This window comes from Vidua macroura, chromosome 1, assembly GCF_024509145.1.
Source record: "Vidua macroura isolate BioBank_ID:100142 chromosome 1, ASM2450914v1, whole genome shotgun sequence".
Classification (NCBI taxonomy): Eukaryota; Metazoa; Chordata; class Aves; order Passeriformes; family Viduidae; genus Vidua; species Vidua macroura.
The window spans coordinates 141,228,204-141,251,703 of NC_071571.1; the positions used below are offsets into that span (position 1 = coordinate 141,228,204).

Consider the following 23,500-nt stretch of genomic DNA (forward strand, 5'->3'; position numbering starts at 1 on the left):
AAGGAATTACAACTATCTTAGAGGCTGTTTGCAAAAGCATTTGTTTTGAGAAATTCTAGACAGAACATTATAAGGAAATGTAGGATTTAGTTTAATTGTGACAATAAAACCAGAAACCAGGCAAATTCATATAGTGGACCACTTTTTCATTGAGTACTTGCACTTATAAAAGGCAGACTTGGAACAAACCAGGATTTAGAAATAATCGGTAAAACCCATGAATTTTACAGCAGACAAGATTTCTCTAGGTAAAGGAAGAAACACTTCAATATTTTATAAATAAAGTGACCCAAACAAAAGCATTTCAAAGTCAAAACTGATCATAAATATCTTTTAATCTCTGTGGGTCTTGTATCATGCTCTGAAACATTAGTATTTAGAGAATTCAGTCCTCCAATGCTATCCATTCAAACCTCTAGTAGAAGTTACTTCAAAACTGTTGAAATCAAAATGTTCATATCTGGCTCCCTATTTTTTTAATCAGTACAAACACATGAACACTGCATTTCAGAATATACAACAGCCTTACACAGACAGCAAACAGGCTGATGTTCAACATAATCATAAGTTCCATTTCTTTCGCAGATCATGAACACACAGTATTGCAGAAAAGATTCAAAAAACCATCATCACTTAAAACCTACCATTGAATTTCACTGGGAAAAAGAGGCAGATGCACTTTTGAACTTTTTTAAGATTAGCATTATTCTTGCTGACTCTTAAAAAAGCAGTAGGGTCATTAAGCTCAAATACGGCTTAGCTCACTCAAATTAGAGGCAGTTCACTTATGAGAAAGGTCAGACCCTTGAAACTAAAAGGAACAAAATGAGTGAAAAATCAGTGAAACAAACAAGTTTGATTTGCTCCTTTGGACAGCATGGAAGAATGACAAAAATACACAACATACAATCTAACCCTAAAAACACTATTTACAAAAATGGTGTCACAAGCCAACCTTCTACGAACCACTAGTAGAATGTTTGTAAATTAACTTTAGATATGCAGGTAATTGATCCCATTTGTTTAGGGTAACTAATTAACTGGAAACCAACTAGTTTCACAAATGAAAGAGAAGAAGGGAAAAACACTTACAGCAGTTGGATCTTTCAAATGGAGCTGAGTTGCTGTCACTTGTTTGAAACCACCAGGATAACTAGAAAAATGAAACAAAAATACAAGCTTCATTCTACACACTCAAGCATGATGTTAACAAAAGTATCACTACATCTTGAACAATGTGTAATATTATTATAGGCCCTCAAAAAAGGAAGTTGTTCCCATGAGCTCAAAACCTGTATTTTATTTATCCTGTCAAGTATCTAATTTCAACACCATTTGTGCTTTTTTTATTTATGCACTTGAGTATAAAAAACCTTGTGCTTCACAAGCAGATGGATATGTTTTTAAAACTGCTTATTAAATATACCCTAACAGCTACAGAATACAACTGGAATAAGATATGCAGAACTCTGCATTCACAACCAGTCTGTGGCTGACATAAGAGACATCAATTTTGAACTGTATTTATTATTTTCTTGCTATGCTAAATAAACCTTAGCAAGACTCGGCATATCTACAGTTATAAAATTTTAATTTTACTGCAATGGATCCATCTTCCTAAAGCCTATATGACAAGTTGAAGCTGCACTAATTCAGATCTCTGCATAAGCTTTAAATGAATGATAGCATGGACTAAGAAATTACATGGAAGTCAGGTAATGCTAGGTTTCATTTTGATTGAATTACATTATTAGGAATCAACCTAAGTGAAATGAAAATAGGCCCAGCATCATGAAGACATGTCCACTGATATGCATGGACTTAAGTGTTAGTTTTAAGTGTACAGTTCTTCTTACTTATTCAAAACCAGCTTAGGTACTTAAGCAAGTGTTTTAGCATACATGTTAAGTTTTTAGAGAAAATTTTAGGTCATAGGGAGATGGAAACAAAAAAAAGCACACAATTTCCATCACCTCTGAACATAAATTTCTCAGCAATTCAGCAGTTTCAGGATTGCAGCACTAGCACTACAAAATTAGTGTGATTTATTCATCTCTCAATAGGATACATTGTGACACTCAGAGATTATTATGTATTAGTATCACTGCATAAAATAGGAGCACTGAACTGATCATGGACACCCTGTCTGTAGTTGATCATTGCACTCTCCACTGTAAACAAGTTCTGTCTGCCAGAACAATATATTTTATGCTACTGTATATAACAATATACTGTGTATCACTACAGCTTGAGAGCGTTTCATTTTTTAATTGTTTTTCCAACTTTTTTCACCTTCTGATTCAATATTTACTCTTAGGTAAATAGGTCCTGGTAGGATAAAGTAATTAAAGTTGGTGACTATATATACATATATCTATATCTATCTATCTATATATATCTATCTATATATATATATCTTAAATGTGTAGTGCCAATAGAATTATGTTCTATTACTCAGTAAACAGAATAGTCCAGATCACTGAGTCCAGAGGCTAACACAAGACACAACCTCACTCACCAAATCTGTTAAGTTATTCAATTGTTCTGACTACTTTTGAGTTAGATTATTTCCCTAAAAAAAAACCCCAACAAAAATAAAGAAAAGAAAAAGAAAGTAGGAGAAAGGTTTACACCATTTAAAACATAATAACACATGCAAATAAACAAACAAAAAAATTCCCTAAAAGTTAGAGCAAGAATTTTCTTTTAAAGCAATATGCTAAAAAAGACTTCAACTATTAAGAAAATATGACATGAAATTTACCACAAGTGCATCACCACAAGCTTTATTTGCTGTAAAGCTTACCCAGTATGTGAAGAATATACTTTCTGTTCCCATTTGTTACCAGAGAAGGCAATATGTTTTGTATTTATTATGACAACATGATCTCCACAGTCATCTGCAAGGTAGAAGTAAGTAGAAGATGTTAAAGAAAACCACAGAGGGAATTAATCAAGGTAACAACTGTTATGTGTGCAATACATGCATAATATCATATAAATACACCTTCCATAAAACTGAAATTGAAAAATCTGAGCTTTTCAAGTTGCACCATCCAAACCAGCACTTAAATACCAACCTTAATTATTATTTTCAGTACTACCAGGTTAGAAGGCAGGTAAGCAGGTAAAATGCCATCAGGCCAGATGACTAAATCATTGCAAATATTCAGCTAAGATCTGGAAATCTGGCTTACAGGCAAATTTTCTATTCTATTCAACATATTATGCTGCCTATGCACCTATATTAAAAAAAAAAAAAAAAACACCAGGAAAAAAAAAGGTTAGTTCCAAATGATCCTAAATATTTTTTTATTTTACTTTCGCATAGAAACAGTATCTGTGTTTACTCAAGGACCGAACATTTTGGGTAAGTAAAATACTTCTATTAAGTAGTTACACTCTCAGGCTAAATATATAAAACAAAAAAAAAAAAAATACTGCATTGAGGGAACTGACAGGGGGGAAAAAGCCCTAAAACGACCACCCCCTACAGCTCAGTTGGGAAAAACCCCACATCTTCATCTATCAAACAGAAGTAAATGTTACAGCATATACATGTATGTTTAGAGTTATATCAGCAACTTTAAAATCAAAAGTTCTTTAAGTGCAAGGTTTATAATCTATTACCAACACCCTGCCAGAAACAGGGTTGGTTTAATAAGGCTTCTGCAGTAATAAAGTGCTCGCAGAACCTCTATTTCAAAAACATTACATAAATAGGAGAAAATATGTAGTTTTTAATTTCAGAAGTAATGATCTTGATCAGCTGTATAAGCTGTAATCACCAATTCAACTGAAGTGAAAATGATTTCTCCAAAGTTCAGCCTCATTTGCATCACCATATTAGAACACAAGTATTTGAAGAGGTTCACTTGATTAAAACATTTTTGAGTAGGTAACAAAACAGCTATACAAAGAAGGGCTTATATTGACCAAGAATTTTTATAGGAGCACGTAATTAATCAAAGCAAGTTTCACACCTTAAGCTTTTTATTATTTTTTACTCTTGTATTCTTTTAATGCTCCACTTTCAATTACAGCTGAAATGCAAATGCAATTTACACATTTTTATTGCTGCAGCCTTTCACTGCTGACAGTTCAGTTCTAAAAACACTGTATGTCTCCATAAATATCAGGGAACTGACTCTGGGACTACTGGGACTTTGTGACTTTTTGGTGTTTTGGTTGGGAAGATGACACAATAAGCTCATCTTAAGGAAATTTCTGCTAACAGTTTTCCACTTGCATGAACACTGAATTCACAAAAACCAAATTAAAAACAAAAGAATAAAAAAATCTTCCTGATATTACTCTGTCCAGGGACCTGGTATCTTGCAGACATTAAAATATTTGTTAGTTAAAAAAAAAAAAAAAAAAGCAAAATAAACATCAAGTACATAAACCACGAGTTCCTGCATACTTTGCTCTCCTAAATGTCTCAGTAGCAGTAACCAACCAATTGGTGTCAACATGTGTAAAGCAATTAGTACTGATTTACAGAACATTTTAAACAAAATGAAGTTATCCTTGAAATACTTCCCAAGACTTTATAACTTCACAGACATAAAAGTATCGAAGTTTTTTTGCACAGGGTCACCAAAGCATTTTCCTCTCAGCATCTGCTTTATTTCTCAAGATAGCTTTAAGTCTCCAGTGACACCTTGTGGATACAACAAAATTTGCAACAGCAGAACTCTGACATTGAAAGGTCTTTACAACACTACAAATCCTACCTCCCATTGTGAAATAGATCGAGTATAATTTTACTATGTACACTTCAACATGTATGAGCCAACTTCAAGGCTTCCTTTACGTTTCAGAAATGTCTCTGGAAAATTTTGAATGGGTACTACAGGAAACATTGTACCAGTGGTGTGAAAGATCACCTTTTTATTATTTATAAAATACTCATCCCCATGAAACAGGCACTACAGCATTACAGATAATGAACAGGATTACAGATGCATCTTTATAGCTGCATCTCTAATTTGCAGAAAAACAAAATGATGGTTTAGTTTAAACAAGATACGTTTCAACAATGATTGTCACCCATTTAAGGACAGGTCCCAGCCTCCTCATCACAGAATGTGTAAGGCACGAAGGGGCCTTTGAAGGTCATGTCATCAAAACCCAGTGCTCAAAGCAGGACCAGCTTCTGAAAATCTCCACAGATGGAGACTTCACCACCTCTTGGGCAAGGACTTCCCACTACTCTCACAGTACAAAATATCTTATCTGATGTTCAGAGTATCCTGTGTTTCAGTTTGTGCCCATAGCCTCATGAGAACAGGACCGTTTGGCACCTTATTCATAATGAAGCACTCCAAGACTGTGGTCCTAGGCACCTACTGAAAGGATGTTTCTTTATGTGCACTGTGAACTAAATCTTTACACTTAAGATCAACAAAACATGCTCTGAGTTTTTTTTTAAAATGAAAGAAGAACCCACTGTAATTCAGTTAATCAAAATGAATTACAAATTCATAACATACTTTATAGGTATTGGTAAAGAAACAACATTAGGTTGTGGAGGGGTATGATGGAAAAAGATAAGAAAGAAAACCAATTGATTTTTAATTTATAAACAATTGAGAAATGTAATCTTTTATATCAGGCTTGATTTTAAAACTGAAATTGGAAGAAACATGCATGTTGAAGAAAAGCAAATTTGCTTTCATCCATTGCAATACTCACTTAGTGCATGATAAATAGGTTTATGTCTGCCTTCGAGTCTGATTACAGTGGCAGCTGCTATTTTTCCTGGGGGTTGCATCTTTGCATCGAGGAGGTACCAAGCTCTACCAAAAGTAGCCCATTGCTGAAAAGAAAGAGTCAGTACTTATCATAGGGAAAGCTCACATTGCTTCGTAATCTATCTTCCCCAATTAAATCAACACTTCTTTGACATTTAAAAATACTAGAAGGAATACTGATATGCAGCACCACCCCCTTCAAATAGCCTTTAAATGGACGGAGCACTGCGATACACTGCAGTGCGATGTACATGGGTAACACCACTGATAGATTACCGGCCCTGAGGGCTTTGTTTCAAAAATGTAGGTCTCTCCCTGCAAGCTTCTATTACCGCTACTTGAACCGTAACATCGCTGCAGGATATTGAACGCCCAAGGTCTCCTTCCCTCCCGGCGAAGGGCAGAGTTCCCGCACATGCAGCTGTCAGACCGCGCACAGCCCGAGCCGCGGCTGTCCCTGTCCCCCAGACGTGTCGCACACAGCGGTTCCTGCCAGCGGCACCCCAGGCCGGACACGGCGGGCAGCCCCGGGGCGCTCCCCTGGGGGCCTGCGGATTCTCCGTGCCCGCCCGCTCCCTCCCGGCCCCGGGGCCCCGTCCCGGAGGCAGCGAAGGCCCCGCACGGCCCGCGGGGGAGGCCGCGCTCACCTGGGCCGCCCTGCTGTAACTCGCCATGCCGCCGGCCGCGCGGGGCGCGCAGGGAGCGCCGCGCCGGGGCCGCGGGAAGCGGAAGCGCTGCCCTGCGGAGGGCGGTGCCCGGGCGGCAGCGCGGGACCTTCGGAGCGGCGCCCGCCGCGGTCCCGGCTGGCCATGGACCGCTACGTGCTGCTCCTAAGCTGGGGCGAGCGCAGGGCCGAGGGCGGGCCCGCGGCAGCGACCGCCGCAGGTACCGCCGGGGACGGGGCTGGGGCCGCGGGCCCGGCGGGCGCTGGGCCGGGCCGGGCCGGGCCGGGCCGGGGCGAGCGGGTGGGCGCTGTTCTGGCGGCCGCGGGGCTCTCCTGGCTCCTGCCTCCCTGTACACCCCTTTGCTTTCAGGCTGAAAATATTTGGTGCCTTTAACCTGCAAAAACTTCAGGGGGGTTCCTGCTTTATTGCGATGATGCCGTGTAACTCCGTAATGCGTTCCTGAGCGTGACTTAAAGGAGAACTTAGGAAAATTTGTGTTTTTAAACTGCATATCTGCAGGATAGTTCTGTTAAAAACCCCAACCAACCCCCTTCTCCTCTAAATTCACTTTCCAATATCGCACTGAACTTTATACTGTATTCGCACGAAAGTAAGATTTAACTACCATAATTCAGTAATTTTAATTTTTTTTTCTAGCTGGGACTGCTGCACACATGTATCAGTTCCTGAAAGAAAGTTGTAATGCATCTATAAATTCAGATGTGAGCATATTCCCAGGTAAATATGGCAATGCACGGTAAGGTAGGGTAAATGCTATCGAGGAATTGTCCTATGCATGTTCTGTTAGGGGAAACAAGTCAGAAATTTAAGTAAACCTAATTGCTGTGGTGTGGGCCTGTTCCTGCTGCTCCTGTTTCTGTGGAGAAACTGACATAATTTCAGCAGCTAAGGTGTTAGGAGATGATTAGATTGATTGGTTGTGAGAAATGAATGGGAAGGGTTTTGAAGAGTTGACAAATTTCAGTCCAGCTGAGCAAGGAAGAGTGGGAAAGGGCTTGTTTCTCAAGTCAGTGGGAAGTGTGATATTTTAATTACTCCTATAATGTCTTCTGATTTTTTCAGTAGAAACAATAGTTGTCTGTTTCTAGAACCTTAATCCATAAATATTAAATCATTTTTTTCACCTTAGAAGAGATGTCTTAAGGTCTGCTTTAGTACTTTTAGGGGCTGCTTGTTTGTGTTTTGTTGTTTTGGGTTTTCTTAATCCAAAAGATGCTTTCTTAGTTCTTTACTTGGTTTGGATATCTACTGTTATAAGCTCATCTTGTCACAGATGTCATATAATTGGGATTTCTGTGGGAAAACCACTATAAGGTCTTAAAATTTATGGAGCTGGGAGTTCTGTGCTTTTTACTGCATAAAAATGTTGAAAGAGCATCTCATTTTGTGAACTCTATATCATATTTATGAAAGGTGTTGTTTGGTTCAGGTCTGATACAGATCGTGCAGAGAAAGCAATATTACCCAGAACAGAGAAGAGGTCAAATGTTTTCTTACTTACTAATAGTCAGAGGGTCAGTAATAGACACTTGCCAAGACACTCACCTGCACCTTAATATGTTTAGAACATAATTACGTTGCCAAAGTAGAACTCAAGTAATTGTTGCACATTAAATGACTTGCAGAGTCTTTTAACAGATATGTTCATTATAATAGGAAGATAGATTGTAGTGAATTGATTAATTTAAATAATTGTTTTATCTCTTTGCAGCTTGCTCCGTGGCTGGTATTCCAGGTGCAAAGAAATGGTATTTTGCAAGTCATGTCATTTGTGGTTATTATCAGGTAAGGCAAACTTTTTTAGCGTATAAATTCCTCAACCATCTGCCTGACTGTAGAACAAGCTAAAACTGTGATGTTCAAAACTCTTTGCTTATTTAAATCTTTTTGTTTGATTAGTTCTGCAGTTCTGACTGGGAGGAAATAAATGTTGACACACAGAAAAATGAAGACTCTTACCAAGCAAGCATTGACGAGAGCCTGGGAACCACACAAAATTTTGAGGAAGATGACAATAACAGTCAGGAATCACTGTCTCTGACTGAGTATGTGTATGGTTATTTTTATTTAAAGAACAGTGATCTGACCTCTAACAGGGATGACCCAAGGGGATCAAGAAAGTTTAACAAGTGAGAGTTACTACCAAAGCAAGAGTTAACTACGAACCATCCCCTACTAGTACTGAGAATACTTTTATTCTGTTTAGCATAGCTTTAATTTTTTTACAGGGGAATTTTTATAGGATAACGGACCAGTTTCCTAACAGCTAACGTTATATATACAAAAATTTCTTGCTAGTTCCTCTTGAATCCTACTTCCAGTTTTACTTCAGATTATTTTGATGTCATTAGGCCTACTTCTGCCTTAGTAAAAAAGGAGATGATTTCTCATAGCCTAGGTATATTTGTGCAGAGTTTTAAATATATAAGATACATCATGTACCATTCATTAGTTGTAACTATTTGTTCTTCATTTTTAGTATCTATGATGAAGCTGCTGAAAGTCTGCATCAATTAGCTGATAAATTGCCTGCCCCAGGTAATCTGTCTTTAATAACCAATCTCATTGGAGTTTATCTTGTTAGTTACTGATCTAAAAACTCGTCTGGTAAAAGCATAGAGAATGGAAAAGTTCAGAAAATGTTAGTTTGGTAGCTGAATTAACTTAATGTAGCTCTTGAAGATAGTTTAGGAACTTGAGCATGGTCAGCATTGCAGATCAGCTTGAGGACTAGTTTGCTGCTTGTTTCTTTGGCAGGCTGTAGTTCAGTAGAGTTTAAAGTAGCTATTTATATAATAAATTTATCTATCTGAAATGGCACAAAAGTAATCATAGACAGTAAGCAATACAAAACTCAACACAGGAAAGTTCTTGTTTTAAAAAAGGAAGATGTTGATATCAGGTTACAGTTACATCTGATTTGACAGCTGCTTGCTTGTGAGCCAAGAAAATGAGAAGGAAAATACATCACAACTGTTGGATTGGGATTTTGTAAACTGGATATACATATCACCTTGCATGTCAGGGTTATGTAATATTGCAGAAGTTGATTTGAGATAACAAAGGAACTCAAGAAGAATGAAAAATAGCAGCTTAGAGTGTTAAAGGTAGGAAAAGAACAAAGCTTAGTTGTACAAGAGACAAATCTCATCAGTGCTGAGTGAGAGGAAGAAGGGACAGAACCACTGTCACAGAGGGATTGGTGCAACATTTTGTGTTCATCTAAGAGGAGCAGCAAGAGATGAGCTAAAATGTGTGAAAAGTATTTTAAATCTTGAAGTTACTTGATCTTTTTGCTGGTTTTAGTGCAATCAATGATAACCAATATTATTCTGTCTTTAAATGACTGAAAAATTTACTGAATCATGATATTTGAATCATACACAACTGTTTTATAGGCAGAGCAATGGTTGATGTAATCCTGCAGGCTGTTGAATGTGATGGACCCAAGTTAAAGGACTGCTTACCTGCTATTGGTGCCCTGAAACACCTGAGAGAGTGGCACTCTGCACAGATCACTGTTGCAGCAAGTGATACCAAAGGGTATGGCATTTATTTCAGGGCTAAAACAAGGTCACTTCTGCTTTGTGTTAGCATAGGTCAGTGGGTTGAAATAAAGCCAGCATGTTGAGTACTTTATATGTTTACTTTGAAGATACATAAATTAGTTGTCTGTTATTGTATGAAGGGAGGAATTAAACATCCTGATTTATTGTAAATGCATGTCCTAACCAGTGAAGCAGTCAAAAAAGGCAGTCCTCTGCACTTGTTTTCTGTGGGAGCAAAGAGTAAAATATTTTCCCTTTCCATGGGTTCAGTGTGCATACAATGTTTTCATGTTGTATTATGCTATGGGATAACTTGTATATTGATTATAGTTTTCCAGATTATTTAAAATAAAGCCATACTACTGCTGGTTTTACTTTAAATTTTATATTACCTTTGTTATTACTTTTCAGGGAGGAAAAGTAGAGTGCCTTATTTGTCCCTTTTGAAAAATGAGTATAAATGCTCTATTACTTCCTGTATATTTTTCAAGATTCTGTTAGTATGAAGAGTTACTGAGTTATTAATTCAAGTTGAAGTTAATTCCAGTAATTTACTTACTGTCCTCCTCTAATTGATATATAAAGGCCATGATATGTCTCACCATATAAACCACAGTGATTTGGGGTTTTTATCCCTTGAAGTGAATGATTGTGTGGATACTGAACAACTTGGCAAGGTCTCCACTTTCCTTCTCCTCAATGCCCAAAAGACTAAAATTTGCTTCATGGTTAAGCTTAATCCTAAATTAATAAAACTGTTTAAAAAGATGAATGTTCAGTCCTTGGATAGAATAAGCAATATATCTACTATACAGTATTTCCTGAGGTATGTGGAGGATGAGAAAGTTCTCAGTGGCTTCCATGAACACTTGATCCCAGTGCTCATTGATATCATCTTGTGGAACCAGCTTTTGACTGAAGAACTTTTTCTGCTGACTATTATGTAAAATGAGATTATTTGGGTATACAAGATCTCTGATGAAAGTTCAGTTATTCTTCCTGTTCTGTTGAGGGTGCTGATTTCCCTTAGAAGACACACTGCCAGCAGAACCCACAGACACCAGCTGTTCTCTCTCTTGTTGAATTTGGATAATGCTTGTGCTGCAGTCATATCTCCATTTAGAGGGTTAACTACAAACCATCTGGACAGACCAGTGATAGCCCCATTGATGGCTGCCAGGCTTTGCTGCAGCTTCTAGCACCCAACATTACTATGCTGTGCTTGCAGCTTGCTATTGCCAGTCCTATTTGTCAAAGTTCTTAGCTGTCACTTTCATGGAGCATATGAACAACTTCCTTTACAGACCCTGAACAACCAATTCTATAATATTTTTTACTTTGTGGAATATAAAGCTTTTATAAGACTTCGTTTTGACATACACAAGATTACAAGATTGTTCAGTGCAAAGAGGTCATAGGTAAATTCAGTCAAACTGCACTGCATGTTTATTTGTAATGCTAAATTCAATATTTTTACAGTAGCTGGCAAAAGATTGCAGACTATCTGTCAGCAGACTTCGTATCATCAGATGATATAATGAAAATTATTGATTTAAATGAGCTCTGGAGAGGAAAGATTCAGATATGGGAAAGAAAGGTAAAATAACTTCTATTTTATTCTTACAGTGATTATTTTTTAAAACACCTGTGTACCTCACTTAAAGCTTTTATATTGCAGTGCATTTTATGCCTTAAGCCAAATTTGGTTTCAACTATGTAATTCAAAGTAAGGTGTGATGTGTCTGGGTGGGTGGCAGGATGAAAGGGTAAGTGAGATCAATGCATCAAGATCTGAACTTCAGAAATCTAGATTCTCCCCTCTGAAATATTTTTCTTAAAAATTACTGTTCAAAATTAGATTGTTTTGTATCTATCACAAATCATTGTCATGTAACTGTAACTCATTGTTGCAAGTTATGTCTAGTGTTTCTGCAAAACCTGAGAGCTTTGTGACATTGTTTACATTTTCAGTATTATGGTTTGAGATTGAGTAGTTGGTTATGTAAGTCTAGAATTTTTTTCTTGGTTTTACAGATCTAATAAAAAATAATATTAATTGTTAAAAGTAGTAACACATCTAACTGGCTAACGAGAAATAATTTCTATCTCTTTTTGACACATTTATTGTCTTTTTGGTTTTTTTCCAGTTTGAATCAGGAGTAGATTTTCCAGAATTCTGTATAAAGAGCACTTCAGCCAAGACATTCAGGACTGCAAATTTAAGGTCCTGCTTTGCTGTTAAAAAGGAGTGGCAATTGAGGAATACTGATACTTTGCCAGAAGCAAGTATTATTCTTGAACTTTCTTGGAGTTTTACAAGTCATCTGTTTTACTTTCTGGAGAAAATTAGTAATTGGGGAAACCTTAGTTAGAAGTGAAAGTTAAGTGTAGAAGTAATGATTGGGTAAAATTGAGGAGTACTACTTTTGTACATATATGTTGTCAAAAATGGTTCTTAAAACTTCACCTGTTTGTTCTTAGGAATACAATACCAGATTTTTTTCAAGTAGAAATCAAGACTTTGTTCAGTTTAATACTCAAAATAGTTAAAATATGAATTCTGTATTTATCTAACCCTTCCCACTTAATTTTAAAAGTTTGAGTTTGTTTTTTTTACACTCTTGCTGTTTCATGTTTTCTACTAGAAGCAGGTAATTGATGGGAACTCCAGAATCATATGTATTAATGAAAACAAAAATGAGTGTTAGGAAAATTGTAGTTTGTTATTTTCATTGTTAAAACATGTGCGTTTTGTATTGCATTTGTCCGGTCCTGGTAGATCATATTTTATTTTGGGTAAGAGTTAGAATTCATTTGATGCCCACTGTTGACATTCTACAAAATCAGATTTGTTAAAAAAAAAAAAAAAACCTTCCTCTTTTTTAATATAATTTAGTATGGTGTTGTGAAATGTTTTTGTATTGCTTTATACCTCTTTCAGATGTTATCTGCAAGGGTAATGCCTCCAGCAAAATGCTCGAGGAACTTCTGCTGATATAACATCCTGTATAGTGTTATATATTTAGGTTTTTATTTGATCTCTTTTCAGGTTTTTCATTATTATGGTCCTGCATTGGAATTTTTACAGATGGTGGTGCTCTCTGATCTACCTTCCATTTTTATATCAGATCTGGAGTTTGAGCTGTATTCTTTTTTCAAGGATCTAAACTACTACTGATAATTGTCTATAGCAGAAAGAAAAAGATCAGCATCTACCCATGCAAGCAGCAGACAGATGAGGATAGGCAAGAGCTCATTCCGTGCTAACGTGACAAAATAATCATAGTGATTCTTCACAACTGGATTTTTTAATTTTGAAATTTAAATTACATTAGCAGTACCCATGTGTTGATACTATTGCACGTATAATTTGTCTGTTGATGTGCATGATCTTTGTGGGAAAATAATAGAGAAATGTTTATTCTGTGTAATTTTTAAAAAAGCCTCAAGCCCTTCTATTGAATGGATGTAGCATGCTTCACAAGATAGGAACATTATTGTGCAGTGGCAAAATGTGTGGCAAGGTTTAGCAGAGGAGTTCTCTTTTGAGTGTGTGTGCTGCAGAGATCTCAAGATATATTACTATTGGTTTCTAAAAGTATGTATTTTGGTCCTAGTGTTGGTGTACCAATAATACCTTAGGATGTATAAGCTTGCTATGATTTTGAATATATAAAGATCTGTTTCTGTCAGGCTAGAATAGAGATGTCAGTGGGGTATTTTGTCATATGACATTTTCAAGTATCACTTTACCTGTAAAGGTGAGTTTTTTATGTTTTGTGATACTGTAGTATCAAAATTTAGATGCTTGCAGTGCTTCTTTCAAATATGATGGTAACCTGATTTGTAAAATAGAGGTGCATAGTTCTTTGTGAAGATGAGATTCCTTAAACTGTTCTGTTCAGGAGCCTGTCAAGAAAGAATACCAAGGAGACATCTACACTGCTTTTAGACCAGATTTCTTTTCTCTCTGGCAAGGTAAAATTTTTTTATTTATGTATAGCAGAAAAATGAAGGTATGTGTATTGCCTGTAAAAGTTGTGGGAATAATATTTTTAAACCTAGCCTCTGTCTAAGCTTCTTCAATATTTAGTTCTAAAGCAAAAATGGATTTCAAAGGTCCATGCTATACATACCCACTGAACAGTTTTCTCTTTATCTCTGCTACGTTTCAATCTCCTAAAACATTTTCTAATCCTATCCTGACAGATAATTTCTGTGCTATCATAATTGAGCTATTGATTTTTTTAGCAAAAGGCAGGCATGTGTGCAGCTTACAAAATATATCTACGTACTGTGAAATGGTAAGCTTTTTTATTTTATATGTGCATATTCTGATTTTGGATAAAAAGAGTTCATTAAACATTTACAGTCCTACTTTTTCCCTCCTTCCCCTGCCTTGGAATGATAGTGAGATTATTCATAGCCAGAATAATAGTTTGAAGATGTTTTTCCTGAACATTCTATCACCTTTACATACAAGGTAATACATCTTGTTTAGGAAAGATTTTTAGTGTTTATAAAATAAATCTATGGCATTCAAAACAAAACCTGCACTTTGAAAATGGTGATACAGTTATTATGAATAACATGTTTTTTTTGTTTCCTGTGGAGATGGTATCCCATTATCAAGCTGTATGTTTCATTTTCAGTTTGTTATTTGGGTTTTTAGTAACTCTTTTTCTCCCCTGCTACTCCATTCTCCATTAGCTTAGCCGGAAAATGAAAAGGTTCTTTTTCTAATGCTGTACCAAAAATATCTTTTAAAATGGTTTTATATTGGTAAATATCCCAGGTAATCTTCACTTTACTTAAGAACACTGAACACTTGGTCATACACCTTTTACAGTCGAAGGGCTCATATTTCTACTAGTGTTTTTAAAGAAGAAGCCCAAACAGTGAAAACACATTCTCAGGTTACTTTTCAGAATCTGCACATGTTGAATTGAATATATTTTGAAAATTACAGTTTCTCATAGGGATTTTTTTCAGTCTCCTACTGGAAATATTGCACGTTTGTAAGCTTTTCTAATACCTGTAATAGCATTGCTTTATTGCTGGAGTATTCAAATATTTCTGCAATTTTTCTGTTAGTGCTTATTGGCCTGAAGTCTATGTAGAAACATAGACATAGTGCAGTATCTGGTTAAGGGACAGGGGTAATATGTAGAAAGGAACAAAAAAGGAATTTTTTTCATAGGAATGCAGTGTCACTGATGCCAACTATTCTCTTTGAGTTCCCCTTTCATTCTGGATACTGCTGTGCAAAAACATTTGTAGCCAGGTTATGGAGACACTTGCAATACATAATAAATAGCTTTTTATGTATGAAATGGAAATCCAGCAGTTAATGATCTCTCAATTGGACCAAAAAGTAAACACAATTTTAACAGCTTTTGTGTCAAATGCAGTTCCATTTTGATTGATGTGAATGACAGATATGTTAAGTGGAGCTGTTTTTCTTCAATTAAACTAGATTTGAAGTAATGCTAAATCAGTAGCTCAAGAATGAAGTGTAAACCAGGTTTCACTAATATTGCATGTGTTATATTTGCTCTCCTTATTTAGGTGGGAGCTTTATTTACATTGCCATGTAATGTAAGCAGTGTAGTGATCCCCTCTCCTGCCCAGCTGAGCACCAAGAAATGGAAGGAATATATGTCTAAGAAACCCAAGGTCATTTCTGGTACGTGTATTTTGTATATGTGTGTGTGTGTGGATATATATATGTATATATGGTGAGTTTTTTCTGTACATTTCTGAGATTCTCTTTCTAACTTCAATGAAATGAAGTCAGTGATTGTAACCTTCATTGACACAAGAAGATTTGATGAATGCAAGTTCAGCTATGCAAACTTGTAGGAAGAAAAATTGTAACATTATGACAAGCTTTGGGAAAACAAGGCATATCCTTTAAACCATTTTTGTGTCCTATCTGTCAGTTAAGATCTAATTTCCACACATCTTTCTAAGGTGATTGTAAAATCCATGGCACAGAGGTTTACTTCTGCAGATGGAATTCCAGTCTGCTTCACTGAGGTGCTTCCCTTGTTTAAGCATTTCCAGAGGTTGTTCAGTGCGTTTGCATTTAATTTCAATCTCTTCCTGGGAAAATACAGACTATTAAGAAGCGCTGAATTGCCTCCATTCACCTGCTAAACCTGTGGTTGAGAACGTGTTCCCTGTAGGGCTGCAGTGATGGCAGCTGACTCTCACACCCTGTGCCAGTGCATAGAAATCTGATTCAGAAAGTGGGAGAAGAGAATCAGTGCAGACCAAGGCCAGGGGAAGTTTCTTAGTCAGCCCTGCAAGTGGAGGCACTGTACAAGCAGTGACTGTGAGGTTTGCAGGCACTTGAAAACATCAGGTTAAAAGGAACTTGGTGGTAAATCAATGCTTAACGTACACAGTGTCTAGGACACAGTGAACTGCTGAATTTTGCCTTCTTTCATAATCTCGTTGTTTATTCATAGTCTAATATGTAATTAATGTAGATTCCAAGGAACAGTGACTATTTCTGTTGCCAACTTAAGAAATTTTTTAAACAAGTATGCAGATGAGGATGGCTCATATTGGTAAATTATATTTTTTCAGGTTTAGGGGCAGGAAAGAATTGAGAGTTGTATATGAAGTTGTATATGTATTTTTGAAAAAAAATGAAGAGTTGTATAACAGGACAGAAGCTTAATTATGGAATGGGTACTGGCAGTGTTGCCTTTTTCCCAAACCGGAAATGAAACTTGAGATAATTTTAGCAAAGAGGTAATATAAAAGAGGATCTTTAATGAAGGCCTTCAGAGGCAGTTATGGAATGATGACCACAAAAGCCCACCCCCCCAGGGGTGAGTACATTTATAGGTTTTAGGAAATTAGCATAATTGATAAAAAGCACTTAGGAACACAAGTGGTAATGTAATTTCCCCAAGGTCAAACCCCTTCTCTGGAGTCCCCCTTCAGCACTAGTTGTACTTTGTCCATGAAAATGTATCTTGAAGAGTTGTTCTGGGCCTTGGTTCTCAGGAAGAACCAAGATAGCATGGGGCCTTGTACCTCCTGGGGCTTGGAGCTCTGGAATTTGTTTTGTCTTTCTGCTTAGGGAAAGGCCATGGAAAAGTATTGGGAAAACTAGCTACTAATACAATAGTTGACAGAGTTACAAATATATGTGTGAAGAATACAGAGGACATATAAAAGCAAAAAGGCAAAACCCAAACGGCATCAGCATTATATAGATTTAAAGTTATCTCTGCATGTTTGGAATGTATATTACAGAGGGTGTAGAGCTGGGTCACAGCAGCAACATTTGTATTTGTTGGAGAGATACTACTGATGCAGTCAAATGAGCACAGAATCCCCAGTGTCTGCAGGATATTTGTCCTGTGCTCCAGTTGAAAGGTTTTGTACAAGTATTAACTATTTTGTGATCAGTAATACGCAATAGGTTCTTATTAAGGATCTTGAGTAAAATTTACAATAGAAGGAGAAACAAGGCTTTTTAAATGTATTTTTTTGTTTAATTGAAAACTGTTGATATTTTAGTGGCTACCACTGATCTGACTATACTAAGGATTAGTGAATCCTTAATCTCTTCCATCTGTGGGAAGGTATAATTCTTGGTATTGGTAGTTCTTAAATGCTAAAATTAAAATGCAAAATAAAAGTTTACTCATCAGGAATCAGCTTTGAGATGCCAAGATAAACTGGAAAAGGAATATATTTCAAATGATATGGGAAACAGGACAATACAACAATGTTTTTGGAATATTTTTTCTTTACTGTTCTTTTTTCTTTCTCTAAATTTATGTATTGAAGCGGTGGGGTTTCCCCTCTTTTCCCATGTCCAACTATAAATTTTCAACAAACACAGGAATATATTATTTGTTGCTAATAAAAATTTATGATACTAATAAATGTTCCTGTAGAGTTAATTATTGAGACAGTACTGCAAATATCTTAGGAAATTAAAATATTTGACTTTTGAAACTTAGCAATCAAGATAACGAATACTTCTTCATGTACTATGTCTTCCAAGGTGCTATAAATTTTTTTCTGTGTGAAAAGATAGCAAACCCATCCTTTCACTGTTACTGTCAGGTACCACATTAATTTACTTTCAAAACTCCATACTATATGCCAGTGTTCAAAAATAGAATGTCTTTATCTTTCACCCAGGCACAAGGGTAAAGCAGGGAGTGAAGCTTTTATTAATGAATAATGCAGTGTCCTTGGGAAGAGTGTGTACAATACTTCCTTTTCTTCTACAGTTGTATGTTTGTCCATTGAACACTTACATTATTTTGATGCACGTATGCAAAAAGACCTTTTTTTACCCAGCAGAACAGAAACTTCTCTTTGTTGTTTCATGGTAAAAATGTAACTTTGGCAGTGAAAGGTTTGGCTGTTACTTAGCCCAGTTAAAGAACTCTTGGTTGGTGGTTAGTAAGATTTCTCACAGAACAGAAGAAAGCAAATGAAAGAATTTTGATGGTGGATTATAGTTTGTTCTAAAGATGTTTTCCTGAGGGGTTTCCCAGTTATGTCTTGTTTGTTAAGTTCCAGAAATTGAACTGAAAGGAGAATCTTGCCGATATTATTTCTTGATACAAGGCAATGGCTCTGGAGGCTGTAAAGCAACCTTGATTCATTCAGCTGGCCAGATCAATGGGATGGCCACTCTTGCTGCAGTAAATGGAAAGCTAAAGGCAAAAGCAGAAGAAGCAGAGTCAGGTAAGAGTAATCATTTTTTTATTAATGAGTGTCTGAGTGCAGGCAAATGGTAAGTTCTAAATTTCCTAAGTTCCTTTTATTCACTCATGTCATATTGGGAGAAAACAAGGAGGAATATTACATCTTTTATGAAAGTGTCTTTTAAGAATATTTTTCCAGATCCATAAGAAAATATAGTAAGAGCTTATTTATTCACAGAATTTACTGCTATCAAATTTTTAAAATTGACTATGCAAAGTTATTGTCAGTCATTTCTCATAATTGAGATTAGTTGAAATTCGTTTATTGTAAAGGAACATACAGGTAATATTGCAAAACAAATTCATGAAAGCTTAAAGTTTAGAAAGTGTGTGTTGTTGATGTAAAGACTGACCAGCCCATGCCAAAAATCTAGGTAAATATATCTTGAAAGTTCTGTTTCACTGATGATTTAAAATAAAAGCTGCAAGGCAGTGGACAAGTTGAGTTTTATCCCCTTCAGTCCCTTTGCCAATGTCCATGTTACTAGAGAGGGTTTAGGGTGTGAGCTGGCACTCCTATCCTAACTGCTCCACTAGGGAAGAGCAGGTATGCAGCCATTTATCATGGAGCAGTTGTCATGTTACAACTACACCTACCAGATAACTCTACTAACTCCTTTATTTGTTTCAATAACAATGGCAGAGAAAAGGAGCACAGTGACCTGCATCTTATCCACTTAATTCCTTATTATTGAAATAAATCTGTGTATGGTATCACTGACTATTCAGCCATTTATCCTAATTAAAATCCCATTAGTACAGTGTCAGAAGACTGAAAGTCCTTGACCATATGTTGGGAGAAAACTTTCCTTTCCTTGTATCAAACTTAGGATCTTTTTACCTTCTTTAAATGTTAGTCATGTTAATTGTGTTGTCATTATACTGGTTTTGTATAGAAATTCAGAAATACTAGTCAGGCATCTCTTTGAAATTATCCTCCCGGTGTTCAATTGGAATTAATTTGTTTGGTTCTTCAATGATTAGCCATACTTGAAAGTCTGGTTGTTTCTTTTGAATATGAGATTATGTTTCCCATGTTTAAACTTTCTATTAAGTAATGATTCCAAAGAGAGATTTGTAATAAAAATTTCTCCTAATCTGTACAGGCTTTCATATTTCTGACTTTATCAAGTCTCTGCCAAGCTATTGTGGAGAGGAGATTGTACAGAGAGAAACAAAACTGTCTCATCTCCAAGTGTTTGCCTTGAAGGAGTATCTCAGTAAGTAATGGGAAAGCTCTGGTAATTCACAAACTAGTATTTAAAATGTCTTTATTTCAAATTGGATGGGATGGCTCACCTTACAAAACTGAAGTTGACAACCAAAGTGTGTTGATCATTTTGTGAAGAAATAGCAGAAGTTTCTTTTTAAAATTTGAAGTACATCCATGATTATCTGTCAGATAATGTAAAATAGAACGCTGAATTAGTGTTGGTGGTTGTTACATGAATACTCTGAATTTTTGAGCATAGCGTTGAAATAATTCTATACAATTCTGTGATGATCTCTCCAAAATCCTTTACTGCTGGATATGCCTTCTACCGAAATAAGAGTTCTGGTCTGGGGTTTTCAGTTTTTTAAAATTTTATTCTTTGAAAAGTCTTAAGCAGCAGAGGAAAACCATGCATTGGAGATTTGTTAGATTTATCATGATGCATCATTCATAATAAAAACTGGAAGGACCATCTTCCTTAGATTTTTATGACTTTGCAGAGAAGTACATTTGAGTGTCCTGATATTTTTTTCATCTTAAGTCCATTGTTAAAGAGACTCAAAAGAAAAAATGCTTCAGAGAGATTGGCTGGCTTATTGAAAATGACATGCTGTGGAGGTGATTTAAGTGTATTATCATTAACAGAATAGCAGTTTAAAGAAAACAAGATTTCTCTGAGTAGTCTTGTCTCCCACACCACACCCCCTGCTAATTTAGTCATTCTCAGATTCCTGTCTGCTTCAATCCTGAGGCTGGGCCTGCTTTAGAGCTTGTGTTTTAGTTTGTTTTGAGTGGGTCACCTGTTTCCATTGAGAGACTGAGTAGGAGCAGTTGGGATTCACTGATTGTCCTAAATCATACCAGAAGTACCTGACCCTTGATACTATGCCAAAGAGACCAGAACAGGCTATCAGTTTTACTGGAGCCCTTCACTTTTAGTCTCAGCAAGTCCAGGTGTTTGTCTCTGGGGGATTCAAACCTGGATATACTCAGAAATGCATATATCCAGAAGTTAAAGGACTGTAAAAGCGTGAATCACATGTGACTTCAGCTATTCTCACTGCTGTTTTTTCACTTGTCTTTGGAATAAACCTCCCGTATCTTACTGGTACAATGGTAAGTGCCAAGTTAACTTACTTTTGTTACTGGTTTTGGATAGGGATTTTCTTGTGTAATTGTTTTTTAGCAGGTACCTGTTCTTTGTTACTTAGCAGAGGCAGTACCTTTTATTTTTTCTTTTATAGAGAGAAAGGAATTGACCAAGCAGCCTGTAGTTATTTCTACCAATGAGCTTAAAAGCTTATTAAAACTCACAAGAGAATGTTTTTTGGACCTGTGCAGCACTAGTCTTCCTAAACCTTTTCTACAGAAGGTCTGTGATAAAACAAGGTCATGCACTGTGACTTGTGGTAAGTATTTTTATTTACAAAATATGCTGTTTATTTTCTTTGGATGTTTTCTCATATTGGTCATCAATCTTTTACTAAAAGGACTAAAGTCTTTTTACCAAAAGAGAAAAACATGGAAGCAAAAGTAAAGTAGCTTTCTAAGATTATTTTGCAAACTGAAATTACCCTTGCATTAGCTATTTCCTTTTTCTACCCAGACAAAAAAATTGTCCAGAAAACATTTCTGATTGCATCACCAGATAGATTTTTATTTACATACTTTTAGAGATATGCATTGAGGAATATTTATATATAAAGGACTGTATATCTATTTCTTTGAGGAATAAGATTCTTTATTTAGGGTTATCCAACATGTATTTCTTGCAGAGCCTGATTTAATAGAGCCAAATAGATGGGAGTGGCCAGAAAGACACGTTCTTCAGAATTTGGAAAACTTTGAAAAAAACAAACAAAAAATGAGGTAATAATAAAATACTGGAGATTTTCTTTGGAGTAGCCATTGAACTTTACTATAGAGGAACTTTATATGTTGATAACCATAGTGTAAACTGTTTACACATATTGATAATCTTTCAAAGAAAATATTCCTTAACGCTAAAACTATTTTTCTGTCCATTTCCAAGGGTATAATTTCTTGGTATTTAAAGAATTATTGTTTTGATTTTTATTGACTAAATGCAACGGGAAGATAGCTAAAAGTGTAATAGTTCTAAAACTAAATTACCAAAATGCCACTTCTAGAAAATAGTAGCCATGGTAGGAAAACATACAAAGCTTTTCTTTCTCCCAATATACCCTAAGTAATAGAAATAATTTAGCTGTTTTTGTCAACATGTGCAGTGAGATCTAATCTGCTCATATTTCCTAAATAGTCAGCTGATATCCTATATCCATAGTTGATAGTCAGTAGTTGATATCATATATCAAGTAGTCAATAGTTGGTATCGTATATCAAGTAATTTTGCAGTCAAAGAGCCTACTGGCTTTATGTTTGAAATTTATAATTAGTTATATTTTGCCTTCAGTACTGTTCAAATGAAACCCATAGATGTTTGTGTCACTTAAGACAGCCCGTTGATTTCAGTCAAGTTCTCACTTTATGTAAGACTTGTCAAGGAATGTTTAGGTTGGCCATTAGAAAAAGGTTTTTTACCCAGGGTGTGGCTGGGCACTGAACAGGCTCCCCAGGGAAGTGATCAATCACCAGCCTGGCAGAGCTCACGAGGAGTTTGGACAATGCTCTTGGACACATGGTATGACTCTTGGGGATGTTGCTGTGCAGGGCAGGAGCTGGACCCAATGATCCTTGTGGTCCCTTCCAACTCAGCTTGTGCTGTGATTATGTGACTTAATGGTTTTTGGTGTTCATGTCCCTGCTGACAGACCTGTCGAACCAAGTGTCCAGCTGTCCTTTTCTGAGTCACTTCCATCCCATTTCTCTCTTTCAAGTACCATAGTTGGCCACGGCTTAGATTGGAGTTCTGCATGTGATAAATTCTCACGTTAGCTTTCTCATGGTGGTATTATTACTATTATCATCATCATTATTATTATTATTGGCTTTTGTTTCTCAGACAGGCAAGTTCTTCCTTTTAATTAGCTGTTGAAAAGATTCCTGAAGGACTTTTCTGTTACATAGTTGATGTTTATTTTATTGCTCATAATCTGAACTGAACATCTTTCTTATCCTGTATCAGGATACAATGTATTTCTTACAAAGGGAGGAAAAAGGGAGAACTTTGACATTCTTGATTGAAGACACTAAAAGAAGAGTGGAAGGTTGCATGCAGTAGTGGCTTTATTGTTCCTTTCCTAGATATTGTATATTTTTCAATTTTTTTTTAATGGGAACCAATTTTTGGTCAAAAAAATAGAAAAAAAGAGGTGAATAATCTTCTTCCCATGTTGTATTTCATAATCAAGCTCTAAATTCTTGAAGAAATTACTTTCTTCAGTTGAATTTTAGAGAATTTGCACCAATTACCATGTTCTTTATGATGAACATTTTTGTGAACATTCTCAAGGAGCAATTTTGTTCATTTCACTCTGGTATTAGTTTAATTGCTCCAGAGTAGCAATGATTTAATAGTTTTTTTTAAATGCCATGAGTTTATAAAAAAAAAAAAAATAAAAAAACTGTC

The 23,500-nt window shown here is 36.0% G+C and overlaps 2 protein-coding genes across 2 annotated transcripts in view; one reads left to right on the forward strand and one right to left on the reverse strand.

Moving 5' to 3' along the window:
- Positions 1-6,510, reverse strand: part of MRPL13 (mitochondrial ribosomal protein L13) — a 30,020-nt gene extending 23,510 nt beyond the window's left edge. Inside the window, exons 1-4 of the mRNA XM_053994290.1 lie at positions 6,404-6,510; positions 5,698-5,821; positions 2,807-2,900; positions 1,093-1,153 (exon numbers count right to left, since the gene is read on the reverse strand). Coding sequence (XP_053850265.1) covers positions 1,093-1,153; positions 2,807-2,900; positions 5,698-5,821; positions 6,404-6,430 — 306 coding nt within the window. The 5' untranslated portion in view covers positions 6,431-6,510. The remainder of the gene's footprint in view (positions 1-1,092; positions 1,154-2,806; positions 2,901-5,697; positions 5,822-6,403) is intronic.
- A 29-nt stretch (positions 6,511-6,539) lies between these two features.
- Positions 6,540-23,500, forward strand: part of MTBP (MDM2 binding protein) — a 29,104-nt gene continuing 12,143 nt past the window's right edge. The window contains exons 1-15 of the mRNA XM_053994175.1: positions 6,540-6,641; positions 7,079-7,159; positions 8,154-8,227; positions 8,342-8,487; positions 8,922-8,980; positions 9,841-9,985; positions 11,470-11,587; positions 12,138-12,272; positions 13,040-13,134; positions 13,896-13,968; positions 15,559-15,676; positions 18,544-18,717; positions 19,844-19,957; positions 21,195-21,359; positions 21,726-21,819. Coding sequence (XP_053850150.1) covers positions 6,566-6,641; positions 7,079-7,159; positions 8,154-8,227; positions 8,342-8,487; positions 8,922-8,980; positions 9,841-9,985; positions 11,470-11,587; positions 12,138-12,272; positions 13,040-13,134; positions 13,896-13,968; positions 15,559-15,676; positions 18,544-18,717; positions 19,844-19,957; positions 21,195-21,359; positions 21,726-21,819 — 1,667 coding nt within the window. The 5' untranslated portion in view covers positions 6,540-6,565. The remainder of the gene's footprint in view (positions 6,642-7,078; positions 7,160-8,153; positions 8,228-8,341; positions 8,488-8,921; positions 8,981-9,840; positions 9,986-11,469; positions 11,588-12,137; positions 12,273-13,039; positions 13,135-13,895; positions 13,969-15,558; positions 15,677-18,543; positions 18,718-19,843; positions 19,958-21,194; positions 21,360-21,725; positions 21,820-23,500) is intronic.